We start from the raw sequence: 26893 nt of genomic DNA, 5'->3' as shown, positions 1-26893 counted from the left end.
GGCAGGAGAAGAGGGAGGGTAAGTTGCTTCCTCCTCGCCTCTCCCCACCCCTGCCTGCCTGGGGCCAGGGAGGGCCTTGGCGGGGCTTCCTCGCACTCCCGCTGGCCTTGCAGGTCCACCGCCGGGCCTCTGATGTCAGGGTGTGTGGCATATGCTAATGAGTTATGCTAATGAGTTCCCCTAGCTCTGTTTCTACGAAATGACCCCTGGAGAAGCCTATTTTCTGTTAGTAACTTCCCTCCCTACCCCAAATAGGATTATATTATTGGGGTTTTTACTCCTCATCCAAGGATCCTTCCTAGATACAAATACATATTTGTCCAAGGGAGAGCTTATGCGCTCTCCTAAAGCAGGTGGGAGGAAGGTAGAGTCTGCCTCCCTAGCCATTGCTTCAAACCCTCTAGGGAAGGCACTTCAGACTCAGGAGTTCTTTGGGAATATAAAAGGCTTTCAGGAGGTATTATTCCACTCCATCATAATCGGTGGGACTAACTCAACATTGGTAGGAGTTGGTAACTGAAGCTTATTGGCATTTTATGTCAGTGAAGAATATTAATTAGTCCTAAGAGACTGTGGTTCATATTATAATAATTCTGGTTCACTGAGTGTAAAACTTAATTTGAGCCAAAGATCAGCAGGTCTCAGCAACTGAATTTCTTTCTAGTGCCAAAGTTGTGTTCCAGAACATGAGATATCAACATTACACTTATCTTCAAGCAGGGCCATCAAGAGCAGGAGAAATAGGGGGACAAACTCCAGGAATCTTGGCCACTTTGCAGGACTTTGGAGCTGGGCAAAGTGTATGATTTCCTTTTGCAAGAAATTTCAGTTGGGTTTGGGTGGTGTGAAAAGGGCTCCAGAGGCTGTCTGGGGGCCTGGAAGTATGGATTTCATGTTGAACACATTTGAATGAAATGATTTCATATGAGCCAGTCACCTGGTCTGATTGATTGGCACCAAATAACTCAAACACCTGTCAAAGAGGATTGCTTCACATCACATCAGGGTTTTTCAAAACTGCCCCTGAGCAAAGTGCTGCTGATCCAGGAAGATTGACAACTGTTGACTTCTTAGACAAAACACCAAAGGATAGCATTTTCTTTAACATATAATCTGGGACTGATTTAACTATCTATAGCTGCAGTACGGTTGCCAACTGTAGCTTGGGAAATTTCTGGACATTTGGGGGCAGTAGCTGGGGAGGGTGGAGTTTGGGGAGGGAGCTCCACAGAGACCTGATGTCATAAAACTCACCCTCTGAAGCTGCCATTTTCTGATCTCTGTAGTCTGGAGATCAGTAGTGAATCAGCAAGAACTCCAGGCCACATCTTTAGGTTGGCAGCTGCAGATGAGCTGCCATTTGCCTTGGGTTTTTTTGCCACTGGCACATTTTTAAAAAAATCAGCAATGAGCAATGCAAATTAGCATTCTGTATTGCCATGATAGCTAAAGTCTCAGCTTCCATCTTTTAACAAGTCTCTAGCCTTTTCCATTGTAGAGTTATAAGGCGAAAGGTACTACCTGCACCTTTCCCCTTATACCCTATTAATGAAGAGGCTAGAGACATACTTAAAAAAAGAAAGCTGAGACTTCAGCAGTCATGACTATATCATTTGAATGTTAACTCGCAATAGCACAATAACAGTTACTGCTTTTTAAAAAAACAAAAAGTCTTCTGGTAGCAGTGGAGGGAGAATGGTGCAATGGCTGCAGGTAAAGCCAGTTGCACTGTACTGCATTGTTATAAAGGTATACAGTGAAACAGTCCACTGATCAGCCATGGAGGGTTTGAAGAAGGCCTACCCTGCAAGTCCTATTCCACAAATATGAAGAAGAGTGTTGTCTTTTCTAAAAAGTTGCTCTTTGTAGAATGTCCTGGCAATGTTTTTGCACAGAGCTTAATTGGGTTAGGGCTTGAAGGCTTGGCTCTGAAATCTTCTTGAAAACTTTTGCCTCTTGTCTTCTAACACTGAAAGTCAGATCCAAATTAGACAAGGAAATGCAATAACTAGCCTTTCAGGGAGCAAGGTAGAAAAAAAAATCTGCCCTGTCTGAATTAATCTATGTAATGCCAAGAGATGTGGTATTTCTTTCTATCCCAAGGATGCTGGATGTGGATTTGTGATTCTGAAACCACAAAATCAATTTGCTGTTCTCTTCTGCAGTTTGTCAGACCTGGTTTTGTTCATTTGCATTCTTACTTTTCGATTTTGCTTGCCATTATTTATTCTTATCTGAAAGCAAAAAAGAAAAAGAGGAAGTTGCTGATGTTGGAGAGATTGTACCTGCTTGGGAAAGAATATGATGATAAAATTGCCATTTGAGATGCAACTGTTAACACTGTTCACATTCAAATGATTCCTACAATATAGTCAGTGCTTCCAATTCTCTAGCAATCTGAGACAACTCTGGTCTGTGATTATGCATATGAACTAGTAACCCTGACCATTTACTTGGGTTTCCTGGAATCTCTTTTAACCATATGACTAAAAATTATAGGGACACATCAAGAGAAATGGTTTTGTGAATCTACATTTGTGTGGAATTGACTCAAAAGGGTACACTTTATTTTCCCCATCCCCCCCCTTTGTGTCATTGTATCATCTCCCTGGATCTTAAAGTAGGCCAAATACCAATCATATAATTCCCATTTTTCTCTCTTTTATCAGTTCTTGGATAAAACTGATAAAACTGCAAGTCACACAATTGTTTGGAGGACTTATTTCAAGTTGCATTTTTATTTTTATTTTTTTTATCAGTCCAGTTCAATTTATTGTTTGGGGATCTGCTACTTATATATACTTGCCACAAGCCCAAACGACAGAATAGCTGCAAATAGCTCTCTGGAGAGGTGGCATATAAGTTTTCTAAGTAAATAGAGGGGTGTAGAAGGGAAAAAATATAGCTGTTCAGGGGTGTTCTGGATCCTTGGCCAGGAAATATACACAGGCAGTTAATTATTTATTTAGCCAGCGAGCTTATTTATAGCTAGTCTTTCTCACTGAGGCTCCGGGTGGATGCCAGAGTACAGAAAGAAATGAAACCATTCAGTATAGGACAAGGCATGAATGATACAGTAGGACTATGGGTAAAAAATGGAATAACAATGCAAGCAACAATGTGAACATACAGTATAAGATCGACAATGAAGAATGGAAATGAACAATGCAGTACTAGGAATACTAAACTGAATGCCAATACCAGTGCACTAGGACTAGGAATACAAAATTAAACAACAATGTGAACAGCAAACTGCCCCAGTTAGCATAGCGCCAGCAATGTGGAATGTGGAATTACAAAGGTACCCTTTGCAGTATCCACTCCCTGCTCCCATATGAAGGCACTATGCTGGACTGTTCTGTACCACTACAGATCTAATTCCATTACAAGAACGCCTTTCTGAATATTTATCTTCTGCACTTTTGGGAGAATGACAGTACCTTCTTGACCCCGTAAGGCAGGCTGTTCTACAAGGGGGGAGCCACCACAGACAACATATGTGAGCAGGCAGTTGTCAATCTTACCAGCTGGTATGGCGGATCCTTCAAAAGGTTCTGTTTAGACGACTCAAGCTGCCACAGCACAGGAGGAGAGGCATAGGAGGAGAGGCGGTCCCAAAGTGTATGGGAACTAGGCCATGAAGGGCCTTGTAGGTGATAATTAGTACCTTGAATTGAGCCTGGTAACTGATTATCACACAATTATTCTTTGTTACTCAATTCTTTTTATTACCCTTTGTTATGCTTGGCTTGCAAAGAAGAAGTTTGATGCAAGCTCCCCCAAAGGGCTGTGTGAACCAACTCTGGCATTTTAGGATTAACTCAGCTCAGGGAAGCTGTGTTCTTCTATCTTGTTTTGTTGAAACCTCCACATGGGGCCTGAAGTTCTCCCATAATTACACCTGATCTCCAGACTATGGTGCTCAGTTACCCTGGAGGAAGGATGGACTCTGTGGTATATCCTAGATTATAGGCGAAATCCGTCCCCAAAAGTTGGCAACCCTACAGAGACATCTTTCTTATGTGTTTTCCCCCCTGTCAAGTTACAGCCAACTCATGACCTTGTAGGGTTTTCAGTGTAAGAGATGCTCAGATGTAGTATTCCTTGGAGGTCTCCCATACAAATACCAAGATTGTTATGCAGGCAGATTGGGCTAGCCTGGCCTAGCCAGATGAGGGCTGTATGGAGCTAGTATAGTGTAAGAATTTCTTACCTTTCCGTTGAGAACTCTGCATCTGCCATCTTTCCTTGGCACAACCCCCATCCCTTTCTGTCTGTCTGCTATTATTTACTACAGGGGACTTGTGGGAGGGCTGGAGTGGCTGTTTTTCAATCAAATGACACTCAAATTACAGTTCATGAGTGCTGCCTGTCCTCTAAAGAACCTCAAGTTCAGGGGTCATTTCGTAGAAAAAGAGCTAGGGAAACTCATTAGCATAACTCATTAGCATATGCCACACCCCCTGACATCACCGGAAGTGTGTCATAAGGCCACACCCCCTGACATCACCGGAAGTGTGTCATAAGGCCACACACCCTGCCCCCAATGGTCTCGGCCACCGCCGCCGGCCTTGAAGCTCCACTGCCGAGCCCCATGAGGGGCCCGGCGGTGGACCTGCAAGGCCAGCGGGAGTGCAAGGAACAATTGGCATTCCGGGCTCCCATTATATCCAATTGTTCCCAGTGGGCATTCTTATTATTTGTTCTAGTATTCAGAGGACGGCGGAAGACAGGAAGGCCTGGCGGGATCTGGTCCATGGGGTCGCGAAGAGTTGGACTCGACTGTGCGACTGAACAACAACAACAAAATCCTGCTCCAGCTCTATATTCAGCTACATAATAGCAAAGGGCTCCCCCAAAAGGAGGGAAGGAAAGAGAACTGTGGCTCTCTGTGGCTTGTCTGCAGAAGTGATTGGCTGGAAGTGCTCTGTGCGCCTCCCTTGCAAGCATCTGATTGGAAGGGAGAAATGCTACTGCTTGGGAAGTCTTTAGAATCAAAGAAAAACACCAGCACATGCTGTAGCCAGGTAGCAGCACCCAAAGATGAAAAACAACATGGAATGTTCCAAGAGGATTTTTTTGTAATACCCAAGCATCTCATATGTGTGTTACCATTCCAGAAAGTCCCAGTAATGACCTGAACCAGCAACTTTAGTATATATCTTCAGCTTGGGAATTTTATTATGCACATCCATAGTGAAATGTAGTTGTGGAGTGGTTCCTCTGTTTAGGTCTTGCCTGTGTCCACGCAGAGACCACTGTACAGTCTTCCCCCCCTTATTCTCTTTACTGCCCTAATAAACACTCACACCTACTATTGTAGCCACCTGCAATTGTACTCAGTACCTCCTCCAACACAAAATTTTGGGCTACGAGCCTGCTACTCTCATGAACACACTGCTGTAGTGATTGTAACAATTTAACATGTATGACGTCCTTTCAGCGCTGACAGCCTGACCTGGATAGCTCAGGCTAGCCTGATCTTGTCAAAGCTCAGAAGCTAAGCAGGGTCGGCCCTGGCTAGTATTTGGATGGGCGACCTCCAAGGAATACCAGGGGTATGACGCAGAGGCAGGCAATGGGAAACCATCTCTGAAATGTCTCTTGCCTTGAAAACAGGTCTAGATCACCACCTAGTGGTGCATAATATTAAAAGAACTAGAACTTGTGGCGGCTAGACAATCTTAGGCCATACCACACACACTGCCATATGATAATTAACACTGACAGCAGTAATAAATAATTATTACATAAATAATAATGCCTCCCTTTCTACTAATGGTGCCTCGGTTCTCAAAGAAGGAGGTCATATTTATCTTTGTGAAATAATTCACATTGGCCTTTAATGAAACTGCTGCCAAAATGGCTAGATGACTTTGCTGCAGTCCTGAAGACACGTTTCTGGGAATAATCCCGACTGAATAGCATGGGACTTACTTCTGAGCGGTTAGGATTGTTCCTTTTGCATCTTTACCAGATGGTAGACAATAGTGGCTAACAGACTGAGCTACAGATCAGGAAATTCCCTGCTTTGAATGAATTTGCAAGGTGGTCTTAGGGTAGCCTCTCAGCCTTCCTCCCCAGTCTGCAATAATGTTTACCTTACAGGGTTGTTAGGATTACAACAATATAGTATGGATAAAGCCATACTATATAAACACTAAAAAGTGATACAGAAAAACTAAATATTATTGCTATTGGTGTATCCATTGCTAGTGACCTTGGGATTGCTAGTGACAATCTGTGGATGATGGCACTCTGGTATCACCTCTTCTCCAAATCCCCAATATAATGGGAAGGGATTAGTAACAATGATACAGTACTATTGATCCTTATTCTTGTGACAGTCTTGATGCCAGAACTGTTCTACAGCATTTTGGCTCCTGAAGCAGAAAATCCAAATCCTACCACACAGTCAAAAAGAGGGGAATATACTCCTTCCCTTTGTGCATACAGGACTGCTTTCTTCTTGTGTGGTGGGTGGGAGGACAGGCAGGCAGAACTCCATGATTATAATGAATTGAATGACAATATGCCTAAAGCTGTCGTCTTACTCTGTTTCATTGTGAGGCTGGGAATGGTGAATATGATACTTTGGTAGTAATTCTGATAGACTGGGATCATCTTTGGATGGTATCTAAACTAGTGGTATAAACAATTTCCTAGGAACTGAATGTGCAGACATATGAAGCTGCCTTTAATAGCACAATCCTACACAGAGTTACTCCAGTCTAAGCCCATTAACTTCAGTGGACTTAGACTGGAGTAACTGTGCGCAGAACTGCATTATTAGTGAGTCGCACCATTGGTCCCTCTAGCTCACTATTGTCTTCTCTGACTGGGAGCTCTTCCTCAAGGTCTCCATTTAACTGAAGATGTCTGTGATTGAACGGGCAACCATCTGCAAATTATTGTCTTTGTGTGTGAGCTACAGCTGTTCCCCTAAACAGGCAGCATGTTGCTTATCATTTCTGTTGCTTGCTCATGATAAATATCACAAACAATGTTGCTGTTTACGTATGCATTTAAGGAGTTATCATAAAAAGGTGAATACAATCTTCTAAGGGCCTTCTTATATGTCACAGTATCCTAGTGTCTATCACAAGGATATTTGATGAAACACGCTTTGAGTCCTGTGCTGGGAACTCAGTTCCCAAGCACACCCAAGCACACAAGGAAACAATTTGGATCAGAACCATAACTGTGCTGGGAACTCAGTTCCCAAGCACACAAGGAAACAACTTGGATCAGAACCATAGCATGCATGGAGAGGGTAGTCTCAGCTTTCCCACCCCACCCCATTGTCCTGCCCTGAAGTGGTCTTGGGAGCTCCTATTGGCTCCACTGGGGAAACCTACATGTAGCCACCAGTGCATTTAAGTTTCCCAACAGGGCAACTAGATAAATCACTAGAGCTGTTCCAGGTCTGGAAAACAGCATGGGGAGTCAAGTCCCTTCACATTGTGCACTGTGCTCCTGATCCAAAACATCTGGGAACTGAGTTACCAGCATGGACCTTGGCAAGGCACATCTGATTAAAAGTCCTCTTAGTGGACCTGGAGAGGATGTAAGGATAATGTAATGTGTAGTTTGGCTCTAAGTGTCAGCAGCAATACACATTTTGTCACTGTTCCTTGAAGCATTAATGCATATATGTAAGAAATGTATACCTTCTTTTGTTTTCTTTGGTTTCAATCATCTTCCTATCACTTTGTTTCAGATTGCTGACCTGATAAGAAGATCTGTTACCTGTGTACAGTGGAAATTAAATCTTGTGTATGGCGTGGTTAAGGTTACAGCCTGTCACCTCAGCCTTCCTTCGCTTTGGGCTCATTACTTTTGTACTGTTTTTACATGGTCTGCAGGTGGACGCTGGCACAGGGGCAGTTCCCCCCATCATAGGACATAATGACACATGCTCGGGTTCTTCTGAGTGCAAGGAAGGTGTCATCTTACCTATATGGTACCCAGAAAACCCATCTCTTGGGGACAAAATTGCCAGGGTTATTGTTTACTTTGTTGCACTAATCTACATGTTCCTGGGAGTTTCTATCATTGCGGATCGCTTCATGGCATCCATAGAAGTCATTACGTCACAAGAGAAGGAGATCACAGTCAAGAAATCCAACGGAGAAACTACCACAACTACCATCCGAGTATGGAATGAAACTGTTTCCAATTTGACCCTCATGGCTCTTGGTTCTTCTGCTCCTGAGATTCTTCTGTCATTGATAGAAGTATGTGGTCATGGGTTTGTTGCTGGTGATCTGGGACCTTCTACCATAGTTGGCAGTGCAGCTTTCAATATGTTTATCATCATAGCCATCTGTGTCTATGTGATTCCTGATGGAGAGACTAGAAAGATAAAACACTTGAGGGTTTTTTTTGTCACAGCTGCATGGAGCATCTTTGCATATATATGGTTGTACATGATCCTTGCAGTCTTTTCTCCAGGTGTGGTCCAGGTATGGGAAGGCCTACTCACTTTGTTTTTCTTCCCTGTTTGCGTCATCTTGGCTTGGATAGCAGACAGAAAGCTTTTCCTCTACAAGTATATGCACAAAAGGTACCGTACTGACAAGCACAGGGGTATTATAATTGAGACAGAGGGCGATCACCCCAAGGGGATCGAAATGGATGGTAAGATGATGAATTCCCACTTCCTGGATGGAAACCTAGTGCCTATGGAAGGGAAAGAAGTGGATGAGTCTCGCAAAGAGATGATCCGTATCCTCAAAGATCTGAAGCAAAAGCATCCGGAAAAGGACTTGGACCAGCTAGTGGAGATGGCCAATTATTATGCTTTGTCTCATCAGCAAAAGAGCAGGGCCTTCTATCGGATTCAGGCTACCAGGATGATGACTGGAGCAGGCAATATTCTGAAAAAGCATGCAGCTGAGCAAGCCAAAAGAAGTACTAGCTTGCATGAGGTGCGGCCAGAGGAACCGGAAGAATTCATTTCAAAAATTTATTTTGATCCTTGCTCCTACCAGTGTCTTGAGAACTGTGGTGCTGTCCTCCTAACCATTGTTCGGAAAGGAGGAGATGTGTCCAAGACAATTTATGTGGACTATAAGACAGAAGATGGTTCTGCAAATGCTGGGGCTGACTATGAGTTTACAGAAGGCACAGTTGTTTTGAAGTCAGGGGAGACCCAAAAAGAGTTTTCAATAGGGGTCATTGATGATGACATCTTTGAGGAAGACGAGCATTTCTTTGTGCGCCTCAGTAACCTTCGGGTGGTTGAGACAGATGAACCGCCTGACCTCAACAACTTGCCATATCCCAAGGCCATACTTGCCTCTCCCTGCGTGGCTACTGTGACTATTTTGGATGATGATCATGCAGGCATATTTACCTTTGAATGTGATGTGATACATGTCAGTGAGAGCATTGGGGTCATGGAGGTGAAAGTTCTTAGGACATCTGGTGCTCGAGGCACAGTCATAGTCCCCTTTAGAACAGTTGAAGGGACAGCAAAAGGAGGTGGAGAGGATTTTGAAGATGCTTATGGTGAGCTGGAGTTCAAGAACGATGAAACTGTGTAAGTACCTCACTTTAACCTCTTCAGTTGCCAATTATTTTTAACCTGTGAATTTTATTCCATCACAGGTAAACTTGGGCCACGTAGAATGGACTGTTCTATTTCCCTTCCCTCTAGTTTCCATACTTACCTCCTCCAGGCAAGGACCCCACAGCAGAGTCTAGTCTCTTCTGCTCTCCTCGTAGGTCTGAATACATGGGGTTTCACATGCCTCTTGCATAGCCTAATGGAAAGGCATGCAAAATTTTGCACAGAGTTCCAATTCAAACAGGGCTAATTGCTGTCATTCCAAAGGACACCGAGACCTCAATTCAGAACATATTTGCTCATATTAACTGTCTTATTGACATGCTATTTGCATATTTTGTGGCTACAGAACCTAGATGATCAAAAATGGTGTCTGTATATCCTCAGTGGCTTTTTTCCTAGCCATTAAATTAATCATCCTTGTATTTTAATCATGCAGTTCAGTATTTAGACTGCTTTGAAAATAAAATAAAATACCTTAACCAGTTTTAAAGAAATGTGTCTGGACAATAAGGTAGCTTTCGGATACCCTCCCTCCACCACAAATGATGCTTACCTGCTTTGATACCTACAGCAATTACTCCTGTTAACAAAATCTTCCATTAGCCCAGTCTACCTGATGCCTATTTTTCTGTTGTGGTTGGTAGCATGCCCATTTCCATTGCCACTTATTCTGATACATATAGTTGACTAAGGTTAAAGCTAGTCTCTGCCAAATGCCTTCAGTGCAACCATCTCTTTTAGCAAAATTTAGCCCCTCCTGTTTTTTATTGGCAACCATGTAACTTGTTATACTTTTCTATTTATAAAATGCTAGCATAGTCAACTGTCTTCCTCCTAGCTAACATTGCTCCACTTTTTGACCATTCTCAGTTGATTCTATTGGTTGATTTGCTCTGATGTCAAAATAACACTGAATTGGTCTTGCACATTTAATCATCTTTCTAGTTTTGCACTTGTGAAAACATTGGCTACATTCAGACATCATGAACTCAGTTTGCTTGTCAAAAGAATGATCCATGAAATCCTTGAGGTCCAGGGTTGTCAACTCCAGGTTGGAAAATTCCTAGCAATTTGGGAGTGGAGGCTGGAGTGGATGTGGTTTGGGAAGGGGAGTCTGGCTGCCAAGCCCCCAGTGGGGGTGGGGAATCCCCTGCCCCCAGGTCCTGTTGCCTGACACTGCTAGAAGCAGCAGCAGGAGAAAAAGGAAAAAGGAAAAGAAGGGTTATCTACTTACAGGAAGTTCTTAGCATAGATTTCCTGGCGATTCTTAGAGCCACCTAGAGGCCTGCCCCCAGGTCCTGTTGCATCACCAGAAAACCTATGGTAAGAACTTGTGGGTTTTTTACCATAGTTTCCAGCGATTTCTAGAGTTATGCTTTGTCACTTCTGGATGGCTGTAGGAATCACCAGGAATTCTATGATAAGAAAATCCTGTAAGTAGACAATGTCTTCTTTTCCTTTTAATTTTCCTTCTGGGATGCTTCCCTCCCACCAGTTACCAGGTACCCCCTGGGAATGTTAGAGGGGAGGGACCTCATCATGGTTTAATGGCATACAGTCCACCTTCCAAAACATCCATTTTCTTCAGAGGAACTGACCTCTGTAGTCTTGATATCAGTTGTAATTCTGGGAAATTGCCAGACCCCACCTGGAGGTTGACAACCCGATGTGGGTCACAGGCTCCTTCTTGTTCCTCTCATCACATAGTGCAGGAAAACGGACGACTTCCTGGTTCTTTGTAACTTAAGTTCCTCATCCCACTATTCCTGCCTGACACGAGGCATGGTTTTTGTCATCATCCGTTGTTGCCATCTATTGTTTTATTGTTTTTTATTGTTTGATGGTTTTATATTGTAAGCCACCTTGAATCCTATTTTGGAGTAGGGCGGGGTATAAATTAAATAAATAAATAATCCTTCCTGGTTTAGAATCTGGGTTTGTAGGCCAGAGAACAAAGCTCAACTTGTTTTGCTTTGGACATCATAACAGACTGGTTAGACCAATAGAACCAAGAATGATTCAGTTGCTTAGATACACAGGATAACTGAGAGAGACTAGAAGGCAAATAAGATGGAGAAATTAATGTTTTAATCTTGTCCAGGATTTGTTCTTGGTATCTCAAGGCAGAAATGATGCTCCATGCACCTGTCTTTTAAATGTTCTGAGCCTGTCCAGTGACACCACAACACACTGTATTATTTTGCTCAAAGGTTAACATGATCAATAATTTACTGCACTCATTCTCCTTTGTCAGGGAAAACACATCTTCAAAAGGACATTCCAGATACTGTCTTTCAACAAGGAAATGTGGGAACTAGTAAACAGTCCTATATGTCTGAGGACAAGAACAGGGAAGTGCATATCTGCCAGATTATCTGATCTAAGCTGCTACGGTTACCAAGAGCTTTTGGTGAGAGTGATGGGCTGCTGGTCCTGTTGCATTAACCACTCTCCCAAACTGTTCAGCTCTTTGCCTCTGCTCTTCTGCCAAGTTGCAACCCTCAGACAGATATAATTTCCTTGACTTCTTCAACCTTTACATTTACTGCATCAGAATTTGCTCTTTTTGGTATGCATTGTGTTTTGCACCAGAATTATTAATGCTCATCCCAAAACAGTTGTTCCCATTCATTTCCAATGGTGATGCTAAAAAGAAGCTGCTGCTGAAAAATTGCTGTGATGCAGAGCCATTCAGTCCCCATGTGCTCTAGCGAGCTAGTACCGTGTGGAAGTTATTGATGTAGCGCAGTGTCTCCAACCTTTTTCAGCCTGCAAGTACCTGTGGAATTCTGACACAATGTGGTGGGTTCTGCCACAAATTGGCTGCAACAAAATGGCTACCACAGGAGACAGTGCTAGCCACAAAATTGCTGCCATAGCTTACCTTCAGTCACATAATGAAGATTCTTGTGTAGTAGTGGCAGCTGTTGCCAAAACCACATTTTTACAAAATCTGCACAGTCAATTAGATCTTCAGTGATGGGTAAAAGTCCCATCTAGCCCCACCGACTTCATACAAACACTTGGCAGGGACCCAGAAAGGTATAGTCAGGTTGCCAAGGTGCCCATAGGCACCACATTGAGGACCAGTGATGTAGTGAATGCACTATTTTAGAATTCTTAATACATTTGAGACGGTGTGAATATAGAATGTTCCACGTGACTGCAGGGATATTTAAGTGTCAGGAAAGTGAACTTAAAGATGGTTGCACTGAATGTCTTTAAAAAAATTGTAAGTGGCAAAGATTTGGGTTTCATGAAAATTGTACAAAAATACCACACCCTAAAAATTTAAGAATGTACTTTATGTGAGATGCATGTGGTTAAAAGTAAAAGAATTGAACATGAATGCTGTGGGAGCCAGAGAGGTCCTGCCACGGGGTCTTGCTTGCTGCTTCAATAATTCCAATATGGTCAAAGTTTCCTCACCTGTATTGTGGGATGTGGGCCAGGAGAAATGATTTCTCTGTTGGTGTGTAGGTGTGTAACAGTAATCTTTAGTGTCCATCTTTTATATACGAATGAGTGTGAATCTGAAAGGTGCCTGTCCAGCATCAGCCCAGACTCCCCAGCCTAACTGACTTCCAGAAGCTGTTGGGGGCTGCTGCCCACTAGCTGATGATAAGCAATTGTGCTGATACTATTGCAGCATTCCCCTTGCAGCATTCCATGTCATTAAGCGTGACACTGTTATGTGAGAGTCAGTGTGGTGCAGCAGTTAGAATCTCAGTCTAGGATCTGGGAGAGTCAGGTTCGAATCTACTCTGTCATGAAAGCTTGCAGGGTGACCCTGGGCCAGTCGTACCTCACAGGGTTGTTGTGAGGATAAAAATGGAGAAAGGGAGAATGTTATAAGCCACGTTGGATTCCCTTTGTGGAGAAGGGTGAGGTGTAAAATAAAGTAAATAAATTTGAGTCAGTCCTGGCTATAGTACACAAGTCATGTTGCCAGTCTCCATATATGTGTAGGTGTTTTTGTCTTTTATTTAATTGTTTTAAATATTTTATATATATTTTGTATCTTAAATGCATTTGAAATGTTTGCCACCTTGGGAGCCTTGAGTTGGGTGGAAAGGTAGCGTAGAAATATTTTCATAAATAAATGCATAAAGTATCCATTTGGGGTCTAGGGCAGACATACAAGTCTAGTCTTACAGCTTTAACATCGTTGCCACCTGCCCTGCCCCACTGGTTTCCCTCCCAGCTGATTGGTGCATAGGTGTGGACCCTTGGAGTGTTCTCCATGGAGTCTAAACAATTTGGAGCCTTCTCTCACAAAAACTTGCCTTCCACTGACGGCCCAGGCCATTGTCTCAGGGAGCTCTAGAGCTTCTCCACACCCCTGGAAGCTTTTTCCTTTTCCTCCTACTTCCTTATTGATATGGATCCCAGGCAGCCCATCTCATAACCCTGTTGTTCTGCCCAACCCATCTACACACCATTAGGCTATGTTAATGCACTCAAGTGCCTTCTGGGAAAATAGCATGATCACATTTGCATTAGACCTTTAGGTCTTTTCCACCCCTGCTAATTCCTTGAAAAATTCAAGAGCCAATTCTTCAGCACTGAATTGCTGCAACATTGACCTGAGTGTGCCCACAAAGGGCAAGTGTGAGAACTATGTATCTTCAGCAGGGCTTGTGCTGTCACCAAGGAAGCCTTGAGACCCTTTTGGATCAAGTCGCATTTTCTTTAATAACTGATTTCCAAATCCAAGTGGCTGTTTTAGAGAGTTCAAATATCACATTTTTCTTACTTGGCAGGTCCCCCAAAATAGCACCTAGTGCAGAAGAATGTGAAGTAAATTGGACCAATCATTTTTTTTGGTTCCATATCGATCCCAGAATAAGTCTTTGATGAGGCAAATCAAATTGAAAACCCAAGACTTCCCATGTCTCAGTCACTTACAACTCAAATACTGTGGGTTAAATCCAAATCTACCAGTGACTGCAAAGGTGTTATTTTTGCTGATTTATTCCTCACATTACTGCAGCATCCCACCAATCACAATCAGCCTCTGTGCTGGTACATCACTTATTGGTACAACCAGAAACTCTGTAGTTTTACCAAAGTTTCTGACAATTCCTAGAGTGACCCATTTATAGGGTTGTACCTGGAAATGACATAGTCACATCATCAACATTGTTGATATCACATACCCCTCCCCATGTCCCTGCTCCTCTCAGCCCCCCTGTTTTGTTCCCCATGTGCTTCTGAGGGCCTGAACTTCAAGGGAGTTTAGGTTGCGGCAGGAGGGTTTATGTCACAAGGCTGGCCGGGAACAGCATAGGCACACTGTCAGAGCATGGAGCAAGTAAGACAAAGTCACCAACTCAAGAAGCATAATCAAAGTCCCATCCAAGGTTATGCACAGAGTCAAGGGCCATCAAGAGTCTAATCCAAGGGCCAGTCCATACAGCAAAGTCTGAGAATCCAAGAGTTACTCACAAGCAGGTTCAGGAGCAAGAGAAAGGCAGAGTCAGGAAACAGTCCAAAGAGTCACAGGGTTGAAGCAGACTCCAATGCAGGGGCCACAGAATCAGAGGAACCTCTGCTTGTTGCTTCCACACCTAACAGCCCCCTTTGGCTGGTTTGTATAGCCATATGATTAAGGATCATGCTTGCAGCCTGCTGCTCAGGAGTAATCCTGCAACTACTCAAGCAGCTGGCATCAATCCAGGAGGTGTGCAGTTTGTCATATTTCCTGTAGTTCTGTAGCCTTCATCTGCAGCACTTTAAGGGTGTGTACGATACTGATCCTGTAGTTCTGTAGCCTTCATCTGCAGCGCTTTAAGGGTGTGTGCGATACTGAAGGGCTGAAAACAACCAACTGAGTTTCACATGTTGAATCAGGACTGGAGGGTGTCAGTGGCTCTGCTCCAGCTGTTGGCTGTGAATCCTGGCAAGCCATCTTCCTGCTTGCTGGCTTCTGCTGACTCAGAGCTGGCTACACGGGGCTCCTCTTCTCCTGAGGTCTCCCCACTCTCACAGAGCCCTGGCTGCCCAAGCAAAGTTGGGTCAAAATTGGCTTGTCAAGTCTATGATTTATAAAATTGGTTCTCAAACTGTAATCCAGGAAACTTAACATTCCTAAGAAGTTGATTAAGGTTCATCTATAAGAATGTCAGTGGAGGTGGGTGAGATCCCCACATATGAAGCTGCCTTATACTGATTCAGACCACTGGTTTACCAATATCAATGTTGTCTACACTGAGTGGTAGTGACTCTCTAGGGTCTCAGCCTGAGGTCTTTCACATCACTTATTACCTGATCCTGTTGACTAGAGATACGAAGGGCTGAACCTGGGACTTTTTGCACGCATATGCTCTATCACTGAGCAATGTCCCCTTTTGAAAGACAGTTTTCTCTCCACTATCCCTATGCAGTGTGAGTCTTCAGAGCAATAATGATACAGTAGGCCTGGCTAACACTCCAAACTAAGCATATTGTTGCTGTTTTCACAATGTTGCAGAATCCGGACTATATTTGACCTGTTGAAATCAGTGATAATTTTGCCTTTGGCTTCCAATGTTTCTATTGTATTTCTTCTGTCAGTACTTCATTGAATGTGTTTGTACCTTTATAGCTAGCTTTGGAAGAGAGCAAAAAACAGTTCTTGGTTTTTTCACTGGGTTTTGTAAGTAATGTTCTTGGTTAAAAAATATGTCAAGTTTTCAGCAAAAGCTGAAGTGTCAAACTGTTGGTCTCTAGTGTTGGGAGACAGTGAGCACTTCTGATTTTTTCCATGAAATCTGTGTTCCTTTTCTGTATTTATGAGAGTTTGATGTATGTTCTGTATAAAAATGGTATAATTTATGATGGAGGCTCTTCCTTCCATCAAGCAAACATTTCTGTACAGCAAATACAAAATATTCTTATTTGGCACCTTAAAGAATAGTGGATGTATTGTAGCATAAGGTTTTGTGCTTCATCTGATGCATGAAGAGCATCCTCAGTCCGCAGTTACTTTTACACATATGGATATAGAAAAATTGTGCACCATGGGATTAAAAGGCCATGAAACACAAGAGATACAGTCTGGCATTGCTATGTAAATAGCCACTGTACTTAAAATGTAGCCCATGAAAGCTTATGCTGTAGTAAGCCTATTCGTTATTAAGGTGCTATAAGACTCCTTTTTGTTTTGTTGTAAGACTGACATGGATATTATTTTGGAATCTATAAGGAACTATAGTGATCCAGGTTTGTTTGACTGAATACCAATGCTTATGTACTTTGGATAGTAATGCCATTGGATCTAGGAAAGAACAGCTGGTGGTGGACAGGAAGTTAGCAATTGTGAGACTCTAAGTCAATACTATTACTTTAGAGCAAGGAGTAAAGTATGGTTTGTCCCTTGCATGGGATTTCTGAATAGAAGATCTATTGTTCAATTATTTTAAGTGTCTCCGTAATGGAACAGGTCTGTAAATTATAATTTCAGAATTATAAATCTCATTTTTCTAGGAGTGTGTTGATAGCTGCATAATGTTGCTAATTCTAAAATTCTTTTTCTCCCCATCTCTCTCTGTGCTGTCAAGTTGCTTCTGACTTATGGCGACCCTATGAATTAATTTCCTCCAAAATGTCCTATTATCATTAACAGCCTTGCACAGGTCTTGCAAACTGAGGGCTGCAGCTTGCTTTATTGAGTCTCATGTTGGGACTTCCTCTTTCTCTGCTGCCTTCAGCTTTTCCTGGCATTATTGTCTTTTCCAGTGACTTTTGCCTTCTCATAATGTAACCAAAATACAGTAGCTTCAGTTTAGTCATTTTAGTTTCTAGGGTAGAGTTCAGACTTGATTTGATTGAGAACCCACTCACTTGTCTTTTTGGCAGTCCATACTATCCATAAAACTCTCCTCCAACACCACAATTCAAATTAATCAACTTTCATCTTGTCAGCTTTCTTCACTGTCCAGCGTTCACACCCCTACATAGTAATGGGGAATACTATGGCATGAATCACCATCTTTCCATTCACTGGCTCTGAATGTCCTTTTCTCCACCATTCCATCAGAGTGACTAAATGAAGCAAGTTAGGGATTTGTGGAACCTCCCCTGTCAACTGAGCTGGCAGCCAGCAGTGCAACCATCACAGTGCAGTATGTGAAAATTAAAAAGATACATATTTCTTTGTCATTTTTGTAAGCAGACTAAGACCTTTTAAACGTACCCACCATTTCCCGCTAAGCAACACAAATCTGACGCTGTGATGTCTTTGAAACAAGTAGTTTAATCTACAATACATCCAATGATCAGATATTCTGATAAAGGGACTTTGGTTTTGAAATGATGCCTAACAGATCCAATGGAATAAAAAAAATTATAGATGTTTGAAGGCTTGAGTAATGGGACGTTCTGCACTGTCTGAGTGAATTCTTTTGTAATGGACATTGGCTTTATCTTGATGCATTACATCTTGTGCATTAGACGTACTTCAAGAGTTGTGGATCTGATAAACTCTCCACATTGTCTCAATATTTAATCATGATTGACAGATTTTGGTTCCTTCCTTTGATTTTCATGGCACGCTGGTGAGATAAAACACTTCCCAATGCACATTGGTTCTGCATTAGCTGGAGTGGCTGGAGATGATTACCAACAGTATGCAGATTGGTTTTGATCTGTAGGGTGTCACTTTCTAGAGATTCGTATCAGGTGGCATTGGTGCTGCTTCAGGAAAGCTGAAATGGGACCCCCTAGTTAAGGCTTGCACAAAAGAAACACTGGGGTGATCTTTCCCTTCTTACAGCCTTTGCTGACAGGTGCGGATTGGTACGGCATGACCCCTGTCCATGTGAAGGACAAATGGCATCCTGTTGGAGTGGGAGGATGAAGAAGAATGGCATGTGGAGGGATTTATGTGACAACTTCAAATGAAGGAAAGTCCCTGAGGCCCAAATCACCCGTGGCTGAAGTGAAATACACAGACACTGAAGATATGATTAGTATTCTTAGCATGATAAAAGCCTTGGGTAGAAAGGCTATGAGTGTAATTCACAGGGCATGTGTTTGCATTATCTTAGAGGGAACACTAGCATTTTTGCTTGCCAAAAACCACAGACCAAAAGTGGTTTATTCTGATTCAAGTCAAAAAGCTAATTTAGTTTTTCAGTGGGGCCAGCCTTGCTCATAGTGTGATAAGGAAGTCCTTTGATATGTGAGGTGCCTCAGTGACGTGTGTGATATCCATCCACGTATGTTTATAAGCGCAGGCAAAATGTCACCTTTCATGTGTTCCTACTTTGCCAGCTTGCTGTGCAATCCTAAACACAATTGCATCCTTTTAAGCCCATTGTCCTCAGCAGGCTTAGAAGGGTGTATCTCTGCTAAGGATGACATTGCTATTCGTGGCTGGTATCAGGATAAATATCTCTTCAGGCTGGAAATAAAAGCTGGAGTTGAATTATAAGAAAATAAAGGTGAACTTTCAATCTTGTAATGGGGAAGAGATAAAATTGCCCATAATTAGTCATCCTGCCCCTGTAAAAAACATGTATCTGGAGGTGAGTTGGATTCAACATTACTGCTGCAGGTGATTGTGGTAGCCTTCAATTCCTTCTGATTTTCAGGTTGCATCTTTTTTGGTAATTTCTTAGATCAATTATTAGAATATAATCAGTGTAGGACTGTCCCTTAAGGTAACCTAAAAGGTACAGTTGATGCAGGGTGTTTGCCTCTTGATCAGGACAGGTGGGAGGGAAATCTAACAACTGGAATTGCATCAGCTGGGTTGTTTACTTGTTATTGTCTGATCCAGATTCAAGATGGTGGCTTCATCCTATGCAGCCATATGTGACTTGGTTCCAGTGTATTTCAGGAAATGTATTTTCCTTTCTTGTCAGCTCGGAAACACAGAGATATCTTTTGCTTAGAATTTAGCACAGAAGGGTGGGGGGAACCAGGGCTTTCTTGGTTGTGGTACCAGTACTTGGAATTAGTTGTCTATTGAAATCTATTTCAATCATTCGTGGAAGAGTTTGGGGACTCAGAATATTTTAACTGCAAGTTTAGATGTTTATCTAACCACAGCTAAATTCTATCACATGGGGAAAGATTAGTTTTGGTGATGAGTAAATACTGGAATAATTCAAAAAATTAGGGTAAATTTCACAATAACATATATGATTCAAGTATATGTAGTGAGGAAATTACCAATGCCCAACCTCTTAGGACTGTTTTGAAAAGCAATACTGGAATAATTCAAAAAATTAGGGTAGATTTCACAATAACATATGATTCAAGTATATGTAGTAAGGAAATTACCACTGCCCTACCTCTTAGGACTGTTGTGAAAAGGTAACAACCATGAATTGATAAATAGCTGGTTGTAATGTAATTTTCACTTGAAAACACAGACTTTATTAATTCTTTTAATGGAAAAATCTATGTCCTTCAAGGCAAATATATTAACAGATTATACCAGTTAATTATAGACTCATCAAAATCATCTCACTAAAATCATAGACTAAAGCATATGTATCTCAGCATTGTTCATCTGGGGCCCGTGTACCAGCTCCTGGACCTAACTGAGGGGGGGGGTACTTTTGACAGAGTTCCTTCCAGCTGAGTCACAGGCCCTGTGGGGTTTCTATTGCTTTTAACAGCAGGGGAAGAGACAGCATCAGCCTTTCATGCTGCAACTGAAAGAGTGACCTGTGTGTAAATGTACTGGGGCAGTGGGACCTCACCCCTGTGGTATGTTGGAATAGATTAAAATTGTCAAATTGGCATTGATTGTCCCTCATTTTTCTTGTGTAGGATATTTGCAAGGGGAATGAATCTATATTTTCACCAGTGCAGTGAAAACCAGCCTATAGGAACAGAATGCCGATACCATTTCCTTTCAGATTATAGACTTATCTCTAGACGTATTAATTATACATTGGGAAGTGAAGCCATTGATCTAATTTTTTGCATCCAGCATATCTGGGAATGATGCCTGATGGCTGCTTTGCATGTAAATCTCATCTCTGAAAGCTCCAGCAAAAAGGTTAGTACTCATGTTAATACAGTCAGAAGACTTGCCAGAACATCATAGGCAGTGATAGTGCAAACATCATCACTCTCATTAAATTACTTGCCAGCTAAATACTGTATCCCATGGTGGGAAACCAGCCAATGTTGCCTTCTAGATTGACACTGGACTTCATGCTACCATGATAATCCCAGTTTACAAGGGGCTGGAGATGCCCTTCCCCACGTGGAAGATGTTCTCTGCTTGTAAGGGCTGCTTTATATTTCATGCCATAGTGTCATGCAGGGATAGAGAAAGTAATCCCCAAAATGGCTTACCTCCTTTGCAAGAATTTGGGCAAATCTGTCAGTGACTATAGAACCCATCTAGTATAGCACTGTGCAAAAACTCTTGCACAGTGACATGTGAAAGCATCTGCAGGATGGTGCTAATGGCCCCTTCCATGCAACTCTAGGCTCCGATCACAGTTTGCCTAACAGGCAGCTTTCAGAATATACCATCAGTCATATTTAAACTTTTCAGGATGTGGCTGGTCCACTATATAGAACAGTGATGGACAAAGATAGTGATGCACCTTCTGTTTACTAACTGGGATAACTGAATTTAGCATATACAATATGGAGCAGCTGTGATTTTCCTGGGTGTCAAGCAGTTTTGGATAGTTGGGCAAGGAAGGTCTCTATGCAGTATTCAAGGTTTAAGCCGTGAGGCAGGCATTTAGCACCATGGACAGCAATGAAAAAGAAGTTCTCTTGTTCCAGAGGTGACTTTGTTGTTTAAACTACAAGGATTGATGTGTCTCATACAATCGCTGTATTCACAGAATAAAATTATATTTTGTTGTACTGTTCTTAAGTGATCTGATAGATGGGGCAATGCCAGGAGGTGAAGTGTCCCTGTGATTTGGGACTGGCAGAAACTGTTCCAGCTTATTAAAGTGCTATACATCTTGCTGCTGGTGCTGCTCTCCTGCCTATAAGCAAACGAATCATGAATAATAGCTTTGTTCCATTTTTCAGCCACTAGAAAAAGGAGAATAGCAATGCAAATGATGATCAAGATGATTGGAGGGACGCTGTGGCTTTTATTCATTCTCCTGCACTAGTTTTAATCATACCCTTGTAAGTCATCCAGGGCAAGGCTCTTGTCTGTTTTTCAACAGGAAATTCTTTTAATCATTTCATGAAAATATAAAATAAATGCAATAGGTTGCTAGTCCTCACAGTTATATGGGAAAGCAAGGCAGTGGTTTAGCAATGAGTACCAAAGGCTGAAAACATGAAAAACAAACAATATTTTAAAAATTAGGTCTAATGTGTCATGATTGTGACTTACTAACTCCCTGTTATTGAAATCTAGGAATCAGACAGTAATTCTTATTCATTTATTTACTTATATCCCATTCTTCCAATTCAGTTCAAGACAAGCTACAATAATTACAAGAAGAATAAAACAATAAAATCAGTGCACAATTTAAACCACACCAGAACAATCATTTGGCTGCCTGAATAGCAGTGTGCAGAAGGAGCTAGTTTGGTGTACTGATTAGAGTTTCAGACTAGGACTTGGGAGACCCAGGTTCAAATCCCTACTCTGCCCTGCCATGGATGTGTGCTAGATAACCTTGGGTCAGTTGCACACTCTCATCCTAACCTACCTCACAAGCTTGCTGTTGTGAAGATAAAAGGGAGGAATGGAGAACAATGTTGTAAGCTGCTTTGGGTTTCCATTGGGGAGAAAAGCAGGGTATAAATATCTAAGTAAATAAATCAGCCCAAACCAGAAAAAAAGCCTTCCCGGTTGAAGGACTTCTCTGAATTGTGTTGAAATTTAACCCTCATCCAGCCCTTTATCTTTTCTGGACAGCATTGATAATGTTGAAACTTTACACAATTTGCTCTTTTCCCAGGCCACTAGGCCAGGAGTAGAGTGTGTGCGGGGGTTGGGCTGGAGAAGAAGCAGGTTGCTGAATTCTTTAAGTTAAGATGTGGGGAAAGGAGGGCCCATCTTAGAGGGAATGCTTCAGACACACTGTAGCATGAATGGAGGGAAGTGCTGAGTTGTCATGAATTGACCTGGCCTCTGTATCCTGCTCTGGTGTAGTGATTGGGTGTAGCCAGTTTGGTGTAGTGGTTAAGTGCGCGGACTCTAATCTGGGAGAACCGGGTTTGATTCCCCACTCCTCCACTTGCACCTGGCTGGATGACCTTGGGCAAGCCATAGTTCTGATAAGAGCTGTTCTTGGAAAAGAGCAGTTTCTGTCAGAGCTCTCTCAGCCTCACCTACCTCACAGGGTGTCTGTTGTGGGGAGGGGAAGGGAAAGGCATTTGTAAGCTGCTCTGAGACACCTTTGGGTAGTGAAGGGTGAGATAAAAATCCAATCTCTTCTTCTTCTTCTTCTTCTTCTTCTTCTTCTTCTTCTTCTTCTTCCTCTTCCTCTTCCTCTTCCTCTTCCTCTTCCTCTTCTTCTTCCAGTGCATGGACCATGCAGTGTTGTGTCCTTGGCAAATCTGGATAACTGGTTTCCAAAAGCATCCCATTCAAAATAATTTGATAAACACAAAGGTTTAACTTTATCCTATATGTAATGCCTTGGCCTCTAAGCATAGCTTTAGGAATTGCAGTGCAAAAGCACACTGAAACAAGTGATGGCTCTAGATATGTTTATAATTCCCCTCTTGCCTTGAGTCACCTGCAACAGCACCAGTAGAATTTTATCTATTTAATAGTACAAAGAATGTCAGCAGAGCCCTCTGTTAGAGGGGAAAACCCTCTGAAGACACAAAAGAAATACTGGGTAGCAGTCATGTAATGAGCTGTACTTGAATTGAAGTTGTCAGGGGATGGCATTTAAACTGATCATCCCAATATTTGGATGTCTCTGTTAAAAAGCTTAGTACCTGCAGTAGCAGATTGCTTTCTGAATCAATTAGAGGAAGTGGAGAGAAGAGGACAGTGCATTGTACTAAATAGAAATCTCCAATTTAAGCAGTGGTAGACAAGTCAGGAAATCTAAGAATCCTCTTTATTTATTTATTTATTTATTTATTTATTTATTTTATTGCATTTTTACCCCGCCCTCCCTGCAAACAGGCTCAGGGCGGCTTACACGGGGGCACAACCCCATACATAAAAACAATATAAAACATTAGAAACTATTAAGTCACAACAGAGACAAATAAAGTGCTCCATACAACAAGATGGTCTCTGAAAATTGTATCGATGCATTAAAAATGCATAACAAAATACTTTTTGAGGCAAGGTCATAATCCTTGGGGGCATTTCTAATTTAATTATGGGGTGTCTTTATCTTGTTTGGGGCAAGAAAATTGCTCAGTTTTCTTTGGCCACTGCCCAGAATGCTGGTGAGACATCCTATAATTCAATTAGAAGTACCCTCCAGGGAGCATATAATTATAACCTATCTGTGAAACCTAATGACAACCTCCTCATATCACATGGTGTGCAACACTATACTGCTTCCCAGAACCTTTCACTGGTAAAGAACTAGTTTGCTTAGCACAGATTGGACTTGGTGATGTACAGCACTTACCCAAATGCTCTTGAAAGGAATCCCTGCTAGTGAAATAAACCTGTTAAAGGGGACCTGGGAGCAGATCTTTCACCGGACTTTTTTGAAGTAGTTCCCTCAGTTACAAGGATGACAGAAAAGCAATGGCTGGAGTTTGCTTAAACACTGTGGAAAATGAAGACATTTTACATGTGAACTGCTGGCAGGCTTGAACAAAAGAGTTAGTAAGTCCACAGCAGAGTAACTAGATGCACGCTGGTCACTGCAGATAGATCGAGATGGGTAGAGTAGCCATGTTAGTCTGTTGGTAGCAGTAGAAAAGAGGAAGAGTCCAGCAGCACCTTAAAGACAAACGAGATTTGTGGCAGGGGATGAGCTTTCGTGGTCAGTGGCTCACAAAAGCTCATACCCTGCTGCAAATCTTGTTAGTCTTTAAGGTGCGGCTGGACTCTTGCTCTTTTCTACTGGTCATTGCAGCTAGTTTTTGGTTGTTGTTGATGATCACTTTGTAGGATCAGCTGGTGACTGGCATTGCAGTGTGGTCCATCCTGACCTCTGCCATTATTTGCAGGCTGTCTAGAAAGAGCCACAAGAGACACGAGGATAGTGATAACTAATACGGTGTAGCAGCAACCAAAAACATGTAGTATCAAGCATACTGTGCATGGTGTGAGCGATTTGAGAGAATGGCATCCTCTGGGTATCCTTCAAGTTTCTAAAAACTTTTTTAAAAAGTTTCTAAATTTCCCTCCTCTCGGGGAGGGGTTTCCATACAGCAGGATGCACATATATAGGAAAATGTAGCCATTGGGCCAATATTTACCCATCCTTTGTAGGGCATTATATTGAAACTCTATCTGCAGTTTCTGCTTGGGCTGCTCCATGGGGTTCTAATCCTGCAAGGCAAAAAAGTCATTTGTGTTTGGCAAGCAATAGCAGAGGTTGTATTGGCTGGTGTGCTCTCTTTCCTTCACTTGTATGTGAAGAGACTCTGTTTTGACATTGTTCGATTTCCAAACTGGCCAGCAATGTAACTCAGGCAAGACAGTCATAGGTTAATTATGTTAATATGTGAGGCTAGGGAGATGTAGCCCTGTGTCTGGGCTGGGTTTGTATTGTGCTGGGTATGCTGTGATTGTCTGCAGACTTCGCTTCGAGAGCCAGTTTGGTGTAGTGGTTAAGTGCGCGGACTCTAATCTGGGAGAACCGGATTTGATTCCCCATTCTTCCACTTGCACCTGGCTGGATGACCTTGGGCAAGCCGCAGTTCTGATAAGAGCTGTTCTTGGAAAAGAGCAGTTTCTGTCAGAGCTCTCTCAGCCCCACAGGGTGTCACAGGGTGTCTGTTGTGGGGAGGGGAAGGGAAAGGAGTTTGTAAGCTGCTCTGAGATTCTTCTTCTTCTTCTTCTTCTTCTTCTTCTTCTTCTTCTTCTTCTTCTTCTTCTTCTTCTTCTTCTTCTTCTTCTTCTTCTTCTTCTTCTATGGTGTCACAGTTACATAGCATTGTGGAAGAAAATGTCACTTCTCCTCTGGAATGCCCCTGTCACTGATTGTTTCTGGTCTTTATACCAGGGGTTTTTTATATAATAATTTTTGCTAATTTAAGTGTACATTAACATCGTTCCATTGTTTCATTTTGGGTATTTTAACATTTTCTCCCTAGTCCCTCCCCACTCAGTCTAATCTTCTTCTTTCAGCCAGGAGCACTTTATACCAGTTTTAAACCAGCCAGGTATCAGTTGGGTGCTACACTGGTAAATTTCCAGTTTACAACAGCAGGTCTCTGACTTACACCAGTGAGGGGTTTAGTTGTTGTTCAAAGCAGACACAAACTGGTTTTAGGATTATACCTTTAAAGATTGTGGAGACATGTGATTGCTTGCTGTACCAGTGCTGGAGGGGGGGAGGCATTACTTTCCCCCCTTGCATTGACCTCCCTGGGACTGATGTGAGTTACACCAGGGTTTTCTATGTTGTCAGTTGCATTGGTCAGGTGCATATCTGGTGCTAGACAGACTCAGTCCCACTCTGCCCATGGCATGCCCCCGATGCCTCTCCCAGTTCTACACTGGCAGATTGATGACACTGTTGTGGCTTGCCATTGATGTATCTCTGCATACATGAGTATATCTTCAGGATATGCTGCTGTACGTCTGGGATACAGCAGCACAGGGCACAGTCACCGATCCAAGCCTTTGGAGGCCAGGACTTAGCATGAGACTCTAAAACTGCAATCCTGCACTGAAAATCTGCATAGGATCGCTCTGCAGATCAGAGAGATGCATACATTATTTGGATTATGTGGAATAACAAGCATCCCAGGGTAAAGTTGAGTGGTGGTATTCAGTCCCATAGATCAGGACCCTAGTTGGAAAGCTGCTGCGCTAAGAACACCTGCAGAGTTGCCCTTTCCCCCCTCTGCTAGTGCCCAGGATACCATTCTCCCCTTCTCCCTTTGCACACGTTTTTATCTTGCCAGCAATGTTCCCTCTAAGCTGAGTTAGTGTGAGCTAGCTCACAGTTTTTTAGCCTCCGGCTCACACATTTTTGTCTTTGCTCAGGAAGGAGGGCTCCAGAGCAAACTAGTTTATGCAGTAGCCAAATTGCTCTCTCACAACTTTAATGCCAGTAGCTCACAACGTATTATTTTTGCTCACAAGACTCCACAGCTTAGAGGGAACATTGCTTGCCAGTGTTCTCAGTAATGGATTGCAAGGATTTTAACGTAGTCCTGAAGGACAATTGACTGCAGTCCATGGAAGAAATATGCTTTTATGATTAAAAAGAAAAAGAAAACATAATTATT

At 42.4% G+C, this 26893-nt stretch overlaps 1 protein-coding gene across 5 annotated transcripts in view; it reads left to right on the top strand.

Moving 5' to 3' along the window:
- SLC8A3 (solute carrier family 8 (sodium/calcium exchanger), member 3) overlaps positions 1-26893 on the top strand; it is a 244412-nt gene that overhangs the window by 41330 nt on the left and 176189 nt on the right. For all 5 annotated transcript variants that reach the window (XM_015407999.1, XM_015407997.1, XM_015407998.1 and 2 more), the window contains exon 2: positions 7721-9544. In XM_015407999.1, the coding sequence (XP_015263485.1) occupies positions 7779-9544 (1766 nt within the window). In that variant the 5' untranslated portion in view covers positions 7721-7778. The remainder of the gene's footprint in view (positions 1-7720; positions 9545-26893) is intronic.

This window comes from Gekko japonicus, unplaced genomic scaffold, assembly GCF_001447785.1.
Source record: "Gekko japonicus isolate JY-2015 unplaced genomic scaffold, Gekko_japonicus_V1.1 scaffold1, whole genome shotgun sequence".
Lineage (NCBI taxonomy): Eukaryota > Metazoa > Chordata > Lepidosauria > Squamata > Gekkonidae > Gekko > Gekko japonicus.
Note: the sequence above shows the minus strand (reverse complement) of the source record. Positions and strands in the feature narration are given on the sequence as shown.